Genomic DNA, 12,573 nt, shown 5'->3' with positions numbered 1-12,573 from the left:
AAAGGTAATAATTATTTAAAATTATAATACAGGGTATCTAAGAGATACCGCCATGCTGAAAAATAGCAGTCAAATCTTGACTCTAAGTGGTTTAGAGTCAAGATTTGACTGCTATTTTTCAGCGTGGCAGTATCTCTTAGATACCCTGTATTATAATTTTATATATATATATATATATGAACGACCTTAAGGGATAGAAAATATCCAATGAATTACTGGTTTGTTACCTATTATTTTGTTGTGAATAGTAATATTTCTAAAATAATAAGTTTAAATATAAATCTTGCTTTATAAACGTTCAAATTAAAAAATCCAGAAAATGGAGAAGTGGCATTAATATAATTTATAAACTGTGAGCATGGGAGTCTGTTGAGATGCTTTGGAAGAATAACATGTAATAACCTAATGATATCTTCTTTACTCCTGTGATGAGATTTTGCCCAATAAAATGTTTTAATTGCTGGAATTTAATTCTTTTGGGCAAAATCGAAACAGCTGTAAGTGAACATGTTGAATTTTTCCAGTTACTAAATTATATTAATGTTGCTTCTCCATTTTCTGAAATTTAATTTGTGTGTATATATACATATATATATATATATATATATATATATATATATTTTGCTTGTTTGAGTCATTAGACTGGCCATGCTGGGGCACTGCCTTAAGGGATTTTTTTTTAAGGCATGATACTTATTCTATTGGTCTCTTTTGCCAAACTGCTAAGATACAGGGATGTAAATACCTTTAAAAATGAATAATATACCCTTTGATACAAGACTGCATGAAACATGGGATGATAATGGTTCCAATCCCATTGATCCTGGCCTTAGATAAACAGCAGCACCACCAACAGCAACAACAGCTGTTTGATAAATATCTTAACCAATTATTACTACAGATTTACTGTTATTAAATAGTTTCTGTTCTCTTTCCTTTTCAGAGTATTGGCAAGGGTTCTCTCTGGTGCATTGATCCTGATTATCGACCCAACCTGCTCCAGGCCCTACGTAAAACGCCATACCACCCTTACCATCAATTACAGATGCTGGCCGGTAATCAGACAGCTCAAACAAACTCCAATAGTAATCAATAGTAAGTCTTTTTTTTTTTTTCATGTTCTAATTTCTTACATCGCAAATTGTCTTGTTCCTTGCCTTTCCTTCCTTGAAGAACACTGAAACTCTTATGTTCATTAGAATGGCCTTGTTTTTCTGTTTTTGTTTTTTTTTACCCTAGTTGGTTGAGGGGTTGAGTTTTCATATTTATTGGTTGAGATGGTCGGCAACTTAAACTTGCACACTTAAAAAAACAAACAGATGAAAAAAATCCATGGCTTATAAATACAGGCTTAGCTGTGTAGTTAAGAAGCTTGCTTTGCGACTGTGTAGTTTCAGGCTTGGTCCTATTGTCTGGCACGTTAGGCACATGCCTTTTATTAAAGCTCCAGGTTGATCAATACTGTGTGAGTGAACTTGGTAGATGGAAACTGTGTGGAAGCTTGTCGTGTGTGTGTGTTTGCTTATCCCACCCCACTGCTTAACAACTAGCTAGAATTGATTAATGAGCTACATGAGTGCTGCTTTTTTAATGAACTCCAGCAGGAAAAGGAGACTTCTATAAGGTAATTTTTATGTTAGAAATAAGTTAAACATCTTCAAAGGAATACTCAAGCATCTTAAAAGAGATACATTGAATAGTATGGTCATGGCTATATTGTCTGAATAAAAGATGAATCAGTCATGGTTGGAAGGCTTTTTTGATCATGAGCCTACTCTGTTAACCTGGTGTTAATCAGCTACAAATTCAGAAAGATGGAAGATAAAGTTGACCTCCTTTTGTTTTGAACTGAAAATATAGAAAAACAAAACTTTGAAAGTTATTTAGTCAAATTATTTATAATTACTACTGCTTAATTAGTAATTAATAATGATAATTTCTTACATTGGCACAAAGCTAATTTGGAGATGCATAATCAATTAGATCACTCCCAGTACTTGACTGCTCCTTTATTTTATCAACATCTGAAAGATGAAAGGGAAAAAATTGATCCTAACAAAATTTGAACCCAATATTTACGGCAATAGGTAAGGATCGGCATGGATATTGATTTGTAGAGAGTGAGTTTGGTTTTTCTGCCAACATCTCCTGAGGATTGAACACTGGAGATTGTACATTACTGTACCAGCACCTGCAATTTTAGCATCTAATTCAGCCTCTTGACTTCTATCAGTTGTGAATATGGCTCCCTAGTCTCAGTCAGTCATGCTTGGGAATTGTTGTATCATCAGTGATGATGATGATGTGTGTGTGTGTGTGTAACAATATATCACGGTACCAAATCATCTTCATTTAGCTTCCATTGTCCATGCTGGCATGGGTTGGACGGTTTGACCGGGCTGGCACACCAAGCTCCAGTCTGATTTGGCATGGTTTGCTACAGCTGGATGCCCTTCCTAATGCCACCCACTCTGAGAGTGTAATGGGTGCTTTTATGTGCCACTGGCATGACACCGGTATCTGCCATGACTGCGATTTTGCTTGGCTTGATGTGTCTTCTCAAGCACAACATAATGCCAAAGGTCTTGGTCATTGCCTCCATGAGGCCCTACACTCAAAAGGAGCTCAGCCACTGTGCCTCCATGAGGTCCAACGCTTGAAAGGAACTCATTCACCCCACCTCTGTGAGGCTCGCTTGGAAGGAACTCAGCCACTATGCCTCTGTCAGTGCATCTGTTCGCTCAACATTGATTTGATGAAGAGAGTGAGCTAACAAGGTCATTTGATCACTATAAACATTTGTGAAGGTTATTCAGCAAATGCTGAACACTCCGACACGAGAGTCCAGCTTTATTATTATTATTATTATTATTATTATTATTATTATTATTATTATCATCATCTTGTAATTTGAAGGAGAATGAGAGACAACAAAATTCTTTACCATATGCTAAAAATAAACTTTTATTATAGAAAAGTGATGGTGGTGGTGGTGGAAATGTGTGTATCTGCATGTATGTATGCTGTCTGTATGTATAAATGCTTGTATTCTTTCCATTTTAAAGACAAGAAGTTATTTTGAATTTTTTTTTTTTTTTCCTGTTTTACTATTGATTTTATTTGTTCGTTGCTTGCTACTTAGTGGTTAAATGGTAAAGAAGAAAATAAACCCAGTACAAAAGTTGATGTGATGAAAATTTCAGTTTTCAGAAATGCTTTTTATTAGTTTTCTTTCATTTTCCTTCTTCATATTTAATTCATACTGAATCTTGTTTAATGATCAAACTTAAAGATTTTAATACTAGAGGATTATGGTTTAAAAAAAAAAATTTTTTATGTGATCATCATTGACCCCAGTAAATTATTTTAGTCAAGTGCTTATTTTATTAACCTCTATTTGTCAAGCTGCTAAGTATTGCATGTAAAAGTGCACAGCATAAACAACACTTTTATTTGATGTGACCCTAGAATATGGGCTGACACACAAACACACCTTTCAGTATTTCTGCCCAACAGATTGCACTCACAAGGCAGGAGACACTTGCCCACGACATCACACAGTAAGATGAAGCCTTGGTTGCAGGCTGAACTTCTTTTAACTATCGGAGATGCAGATGCTGTGCATATGTGTATATATATATATATATATATATATATATATATATATATACACACACATCTTAAACAAAAAATAAGCTAAGAAAAATAACTAAGTAGCCGGTGGCATGTATATGAACCACATAGGTAAATACAGGTATATGAAATACCATACAACAAATTCTTGATTTATTTAAATAATCCATGTCCACTAGAGGCAGCTGACAATTATGCTTGGCTCTATATGTGAAGGGGAGACAATCTCATGAAGGAAAGAACTGGCTTGCCTGGAGCCAAGAGGACAGTTGTGGATACATGCTTCTGCCTCAATAGGCATCATCATCACAGCAATTGTTTTATCCCATCTTCAGCAGCCAAGAGACCTAGACATATACAAAGCATAAAACACATGGCCTAGGTAATTTGCAGAAATATAAAATAACTTAAAGCAAAAGCAATTTATAAATTTGAAAAAAAAAAAGTATATCTTAGCAGTTCAATATTGATCTTATATATTATTCCCGACTCCCCTTCTCTCTCTCTACATGCACACAAAATAAAAATAGGAAATTTTCAGTGAGCCAAGTAACAGCTTAAAAGCTCTGCCATTAGTTCAACAGTACTGGTATTGTTTACAACATTGAATGTCTCACCCTGAGGAGGTGGACCAACACAATATAGATAACAGAGCACAACTGCTGGCCTTGGAACCAGTTACCACCTTAATACATTTTTTGTGCTTATGCTGTCGGCATCACAGAAATGCAAAGACAAAAATTCCTGTGAGATTTGAACAGCCATCCAAGCTGCCCTTCAGCTGTTCTCTACAGCCATTTCATGGTTTAAAAAAAAAAAAAAAAAAGGCGAAAAATAATAATTAAAAAAAAACCCTATAACTAATATAGTGACACTGGTAGTGACTCTGCATTCAGCGATTAGTTAATAATGTACAAACAATTTCTCGTCACTTGCTAATGGATTTTAATTTATTCATGAATTCCATCAATGAAAAAAGGATCAAGATGTAATCTCCTAAGAAGATCTTTTGTCAGCTTTTATTTGTCACGAGAGAGAGATTGAGAGAGAGAGATTGAGAGAGAGAGAGAGAGAGAGAGAGAGAGAGAGAGAGAGAGAGAGAGAGAGAGAGAGAGAGAGAGAGCGCGAACTTTTAGTTATGTCCCTAATTTTCAGGGTCAAGTTAAGCTAATTTGGGAAACAAGTCTGCTTTAGTTGTTGGCTGTGGCAGTGACTAGCTTTCTTAATGTTTAATTGTTTGGGATAATAACATAAATTAATTAAGATAAACCATTTAACCCTTGCAACAAATGATAATGTGAGTTAGTGAATGTGAGTGAACAAATGAATGAGGGGAAAAGAACTGAAGAATTTTCAATATGGTTATGTGAATTTTCCTATAAGGATTGGAATAACAAACATTGTCACCTCTATATATGTGTGTATTTCTTAATGCAACTGCACATATACGTGTTACAGCTATGTACAGATACTACACCCACGTATACCTGTTTTAGATTTTAGCTATCCTGCACACACCTAACTTGTATTACAAAGTTGAGTCTTAGAACTTGTTGGGAGCTAGCTTATTAACTATTTGGCCATACTACACATACATGTGTGCATGTGTATTGTCAATGTATCCATATATCTGAAAAAAAAAAGCACACTCTGAAGCAGCATTTCTCAACCTGGTTTCCTAGGGGTTCTGTGAGAAAGATTGAGATATTTTACCGGTGAGTGTGTTAAATTATAAGGCACAAAAAAGAAAATTACTCTCTTCAGATATAACAGAATATGCTTCAACACACAAACCCACACAAAGAATCTTGCAAAGCAAATACCAAAACGAAATAAATATATATCTTTTCTTTTGCCTTTTACTTGTTTCAGGCATTATACTGTGGCCATGCTAGGGCAACTCCTTCAAATATTTTTTTTAGACAAATGAATTGACCTCCAGTACTTTTTTTTTCTTAAGCCTGATACTTAATCTATTGGTTTTATTTACTGAACTGCTAAGTTACAGAGATATATACACACCAATACCGGTTGTCAGGTGGTGGTGAGTGATTAACACAAACACACAACAGGTTTCTTTTCAGTTTCCGTCTACCAAATTCACTCACAAAACTCCAGTCAGCCCTAGGTTATAGTAGGAGACACTTGCCCAATGTACCACACAGTGGAACTGAACCTGAAACCATGCGGTTTAGAAGTAATCTTCTTACCATACAGCCACAACTGCACCTACACATACACACAACATATTTTAGGTATACATAGATAAATGTTTTTGTTGTATATTGATTCTTGATGGTTAAAGCATTGAATGTTACCATTTCCCCCATTCTCAAGATTTTGTTTAATTCTTGGCTGTGAGTTTCCAAACTGAAATCCGTTGTCAGCAATATAGATTTACCCCTCAATGTCATTTAAGTATACCTCATTCACGTTATATATTTAAGAAAGACATGTTCCTAATAATAAAAGTATTGGACTTTCCGTCCGTATGTTAATTTTGCTACTGATGTTTCGTTGTATTTCTCGACAGTCCAGTTAGCCGCCAGGAATAAAAGTAACGTTCCAAATCAATACGGTTCAATTTCTGACCACAGTTTGTCAGTCGTCCTGATCTCCTTTGTCTGCCAGTTGGAAGTAGATTCTGGTCCATAATTATATACCACGTGTGATTAGTGATGTGTACAATCATTTAATCTAACGTTAAACATCTAATTAGAGCGACAGTCACCATTAGGTGGACAACTTCCTTGCAAAGAGTGATAGATAAACCTAAATGTCTATGTGGGAAACACTGTTATTTTGTTAATATTTCTGGTAGAAATAATTCGAATGAAACACGTGGCTTCTGGAAAAAGTTATGTGTATTTTATGTAAGTTAGAAAGAAAGAAAGAAAGGGGGGAGGGAAGTATGCAAACCAACAAACAAATAAAAACCGTTTATGCGTTCACTAACATCAAGGGTCTTCTTTATAGCACGTTGCTTAATCTTGCTGTGTATAGCGGTTAACTAAGCAGATCGATGGTCAGGACAAGAAAATGGCCAGACGTAGATTGGTTGGGAACCGGGCTGGTATTATAGAATTATTGATGTATAATTCTTCCATATATATATTTTGACACATTCATGTTCCCTAGCTATCGATATAGTTAAGATAGCGAACTGTGATAGGAGATTGATCGAGCGTTTGACTGTTAAACTAACATACACACGCACACACGGTTAATAGTATTAGGGAAGTGGTTAATATGTGTAAACAGAAACTTCTCTCCCTCTCAGGCATGTACACGTGGTGTGTGTATACATACAGTGTGTATGTATGTATGTGTGTGTGTGTGTGTGTGTAGGAGAGAGCTAATTAGATAGCTCTTATAAAATGAATGTTTAATTTAACGCTAATTAAGTTGTCTTCAATCGAAACTTAATATCAACTTATGGAGAGAGGGAGAGAACACTGTTGTAAATCTATTAAGAAGAAACATTCTCAACGTATTTTAAGTTCATTAATCTGTTTTGTTGTGTTTTATGTTTGTACGATAAACCATTAACTTCATTCTTTCTCTGTGTGTGTGTATTTATGGAACTTGAAAGAAAAGAAGCGTCGGGCCGGCGGGGCGGACAAGAAAAACATGTATCACAAACAGAAGTAAATCTCTGTAGTAAGCAAAATGAAAACAGTTATTTTCTCAATTTCGTTTGTATTCTTTCAAAATACATAAATATGTGCTTGTGTGTTTTATAAAGAAGGTAGTGTTTGCTGCTTCTCATAACTTTTATTAAAGTTTAAAGTAACAGAAAAATGCGCGCACAAACACATACATACACACTAACTCTTTTTTTTTTTTAGTTTCAGTCATTGGACTGGCCATGCTAGGGCACCTTTTTGGAGGTTTTAAAGAGTCGATAAAATCGATCCCCGTAGATTTTTTTAAAAGTCTAGTACTTATTCCATCGCTTTCTTTTTGTCGAGCCTCTACATTAGTGAACGTAAACAGAGCAACACCGGTTGTCAAGCAACGGACGGCGGACAATAGGTAAATAAAGACACACATACGACGTGCTTTCAGAAGTTTCCTTCTACCAAATTTACATAGGATATCATTTGACCCGGCCCGGTGTAATTCTAGCAGAAGACACTGTCAGTAATACAGGTTTTATATGCAACACAAGTATATCTTGAGGACGCGTTCTTTTACACATTTGTTCGTTTCTCACATTAAGAAACAAAAAAAAAAAAAAAAAAAAAATTTATATTGGTGGACAGGCAATCCTCTTAAATGTTTGGGGCAGGGGTACTTAATCCGGAATTCCGAGGCTATTATTTAACAGTCAGTTCAGCTCTGAACAAATAGATCTATGACAGAGTTCGGTATGCCGTGACATACTGGTGTGCCGCAGTGTAACCTGAATATAGTTTTTTTCGCTATACTTTTAGCTATATTTTTAGTTCAGGTGTGCCGCCGATTTTTGAAAAGAATAAAAGTGTACCGCAAGGTTGCAGCGCATTGATCGTATGACCAAAAACATCCATTTGGGATATCTCGCCTTATCCTGCATGCATAATGTATCGAAGATCACATTATTCAAGGTATCATTACTTAAAAAAAAAACAAAAAAACGGTGTGATTGCTAACGAAATTTTACTGCTATTTCCAGCAGATCAAACCTCTTTGTAGAAGTTGCTCCAGAAATGATACGTTTTCTTATATGCAATATCTTTAAGGTGCTGACCTAGTATTTTAAATTTCTTTCTGTTTTGTATGTGTATATGAAATCATTTTTAAGTGTAGAACTCGAAGTAGATGAAGCTATAAATTACAACATATAAATATTGAGTTAAATAATCTTTTAGGATAGAAAAAGTCGAAAGATATGTATGACTGTATTAATGTTTTTATGTCATAATAATAATAATAATAATAATAATAATAATAGAAACAATGAAAGCTAGCAGGCGGAAACTTCGAAGTCACTGTTACCATTCTTCGTGTGTGTATGTGTGTGTGTGAAAGGCATGGTTAGAAAATGTAGCTCCACGATTTGGCGGCTTTTTTTTTTAAAGATTTTTCTTTTTCTTTTCTTCTTTTTTTTTTGGTGTGCTATTTGAACTCAGAAATACATGAGATCAGCGTAAATGTTGCTTTGGTTTATTTTGAACATGAAACTAAGATTAAAATAGTGAAATATGAACAGTTTCATGTCAGACGACAGGGAGCAGTTGTGTGGTGTGAAAATGGCTTTATTTTACAGACTTTTTGAAACCTAAGTGACAAAATAGGGAGATATTTTTTTGCATGTATGTAAATTGGCTATGGCAGTTTCTTTTTTTCTACTTAACTGATATTTCATGATTAGTTTACTTTTCATGCTAGGGAGACAGAGCACGATTTGTTAACCCTTTGCCTGTCCAGAGCATTTCCTTAAGTTTTGCCCTTAACTTCCACGCTTGTTTTCAGACTTTTAGTTTGTTTCACACGTTCTGGGTAATATAAAGCTTTCCTTTCAGAAATCCCAATTTAATCTGGTACAAGAATGTCAGATAAATATGTCCTGGGTGTCACATATGATATGCAGGACAGGCAAAGTGCTAAGCCAAGTGCAGTGTGTGTGTGTGTGTATTCATCTTTCTGTTTTGTGAGTGTGTGCGCGCGAGTGCCCTTCATTTGTGTGCGTGCGTTATTTTTTGTCATGGAAATCGTCTGATTCTTGGAGAATATCTTTGTACCAAACACTCTTACTGTCTGTCTGTATTTTTTTCTTTTTTAAGCCTGCTTCTTTCGAGAAAGGTGTTATATTTTCCAGTAACTGAAGCTTGTTGTGTTTTTTACCATCGCAGTTGTTGTGTCTTACCTCTTCAGATACATTGCGAGGAACAGGTTCGTGTATTGACGAAACATCGGTTGCTTGGCTGCATTTCGGTTCCTGAGTGTTGTCGGTGTCTTTGATTAACTTTGAAAACCATTGACTCGGCTTACCTGCTATTTTCCTCAGTTCCGGTAAATTAGAATTTTTATCTTTGGTTTTTTCTTCCTTGGCAGCTGAAAATTCTGGTAGGGGAAGTATTACAGGAGCAGCAGCCAACATTGGACCATTATTACTATTAATCCGTGGTGTTGTTGTTGTTGAGGAAATGCTCTTTTTATCTTCTGGTTCTTCAGGTGCCGGTGTTAGCTTGCAGTACCAGACGGTTTTATTTCCCTTCTTCGTAAACTTCAACTGAGAAAGCCAACTGCTTGTCCCTTTATCTTTGATTAGTTGTGGAATGTGTTCCAATGTTCGTTTCCTAGCTTCAACTGTTTTGGGTATATATGGCATCATGTAGTACCAGATAGTTTCGCCATGTTCTTTCCCTGCTATTAGTTTCGGCACCCAGCTTCTTTTCTCTTTAATAGGAACTGTTTGCGGTATCCATTCATCCTCCATATTTCGTATATTTCCCCAATAAATCTCCTTGCTGCCATTTTCGTTTTTAACTTTGGTCCAGACATATTCGCCTTTCGTCTTGTCGTTATCGGAATATGACTTCCACACATATTTCCACGTGGGTTCATTCACATACCAGTGTTCATTATCGTCTGCAAAGTTTACACAGTCTTCTTCCATATCACTGTTTGCTTGAAGAGTCAAGTCTGTCTCATCGGATATCGAACTCGTTTCGGCATTGTTCGTTGAACTGTAATACGTAGTTTTGTCCTCTCCTTCTGATGTTGGCTGGCTTTCTCCACTGAAAGTAAGATCTTGTTCTTCGTCACTTCCCGCATCACTTTCATTCGTCCCATTATCATCGGCATGGAGACTATTCTCGAGATTAGAGCAGTCTTCGATCCTTTTCTGTTGTCCAAATTGTTGTCTGACTTCTAATAGCTTATTCTTGTTGTTATTCATTAACACATCGATACATCCATTCTTTACCCCATGGCTGAACTCTCGGTTGTTCAAGATTACAGAAAGATTTTCTTTGCTGCTACTCTGAACACTGGTGCCGTTTTCGTTTGGTTCTGGCATTTCTTCGATCGACTGTCCGCTAATTCCCTCATTCTTGCTGCTAATATTCCTTAATGTTTGTTTTTTCACGTAGGTTCTGATAGTGAGATATTGATTTAAATTGCTGTTCGTATCCATTGTATTGTGTTATGTATGTGCATTAGTTTCTGTATTACAGATGTATATCTATTTACTGTTATTGTATCTTCTAAGGTTAGAAAAACTACAATAGAAAAAAAAAAACAGTGTAAAAAGGAAAAATAATCGACAACTGCGTTAACAGCTCTACAGCAGTTTATTTTTGCGGTTTGTTTTCATTGCTTTGGCTATTTCTTACTTGCTGTGATTTCTATAACTCAAAATAGCCGTATTGTTTCCTCGTTGTTGTTGTTAGCCGAAATGTATCTATATGTCTGTTAGTCAAACGAATGATCTCTATCTATTTTTGTCATGCTTTAGCCAACGTGTTAATGGTGTTATGTATGTATGTATGTGTGTGTGTGTGTCTTTTTTATTCGCTCATTACAGATGTTATATTGTTATTTTTTTGCGTCAGCTGGTAGAGTTTATCCGAGGTGTTTATACAAACATACACACTCATAGGTGTATGTGTGTGTATCTGTATCTCTGTGTGTTTCATTAGTACAGTTTACCTGTTTAAATCTGTCTTAAATATCATTAAGTCGGATCAATTCACCACTTATTACACCTCGCGCCTCTAGCTTCCTGCTCACCATTGCCGCCGGCGTCATCACCGCCGCCGCCAACAATTGCTGCTAGCGTTATTTGCTTTACGTTTTCTGCTGCTCTTATTTATCCATCGTCACCTTCACTACATCTATCCCCGTCGCCGCCACCACCACCACCACCACCACCACTACCAGCCTTACTACCACCATCATCATCTACTTAATGAATAACAATCACCATCGTTGTCAGCAGCCGATAGCACCACCACCATCACCACCACCACCATTTATTGTTATTGTTCAGCAACTTCACTGTGGCCATTATATCATTACTTACACACACACACACACACATCTCTCTCTTCTCTCCTCAACATAGTCACCCGACCTGCTGGAAATAATAGGATTCCGGTCAAGCAAAAAAATAAAAAAAATTTAAAAAAGACGTTGGCTAATATGGTTCCGGGTAAAAAGGCTAGGTGACAATTGCTGGAATGGCTTTGGTCATACAGGGTGTCCACAAGGTGTGGGTACACGGAGTGGAGTAAATAAAATCATAACATAAACAATTAAATGTAAGAAATAATAATTTCTTAAAGTATGTGTTAATCTCCATGTACCCAGACTTTGTGGACACCCTGTATTATATCTGCTTGGCGTGGCCTGGGACGACGGGAGCTCCAACGTAGTCAGTCGCTCGACACACTAGAAACAACAGCCAAGAATTCCTTCAAATTCTGTTCTCCCACCGTCGTAGGTAAGGAAACATTGAAGAATTAAGATCTACAGTACTTTAAGGAAGGATGGCCACGGCTGGAATAGCCATTTATTATATATAGATCTTTGTTTAGTGAAGGTTGACTTGCACACATTGACATCGTCGTCGTCATCAACGCTATTGCTGATTATAGCTAACTTTTTCCACCAACTTCTCACCATCTACACCACCACTTTTGTGACACACACACACACACACACACACACACACACTACAACCAACGTCTTAATTCCGTTTTAATCACCCCCCCCCCCCATTCACTGCTCCACACTAAGGAGCAACTGACTGTGACTACTTACCAACTACTTAAGGGTGTGAAACCAGTCTAGAGACGTCATTAGCTAAGCTAATGATGTAATCTATTATATCATATTTTATATATATACACATATATTTATATATCTATATTTATTTATATCTATCTATCTCTGTTTCTCTCTCTCTTTCTCTCTCCCTCTCTCTTTCTCTCTCCCTCTCTCTCTCTCTCT

General features: G+C 36.3%; 1 protein-coding gene across 1 annotated transcript in view; it reads left to right on the top strand.

Annotated features, from left to right (window-relative positions):
• Positions 1-12,573, top strand: part of LOC106879200 (forkhead box protein N3) — a 383,457-nt gene that overhangs the window by 307,309 nt on the left and 63,575 nt on the right. Inside the window, exon 4 of the mRNA XM_052966714.1 lies at positions 944-1,095. Within this exon, the coding sequence (XP_052822674.1) occupies positions 944-1,095 (152 nt within the window). The remainder of the gene's footprint in view (positions 1-943; positions 1,096-12,573) is intronic.

The sequence above is a fragment of the Octopus bimaculoides genome, chromosome 3, assembly GCF_001194135.2.
Source record: "Octopus bimaculoides isolate UCB-OBI-ISO-001 chromosome 3, ASM119413v2, whole genome shotgun sequence".
NCBI classification, from domain to species: domain Eukaryota; kingdom Metazoa; phylum Mollusca; class Cephalopoda; order Octopoda; family Octopodidae; genus Octopus; species Octopus bimaculoides.
This window is presented reverse-complemented; position numbering and strand designations above follow the sequence as displayed.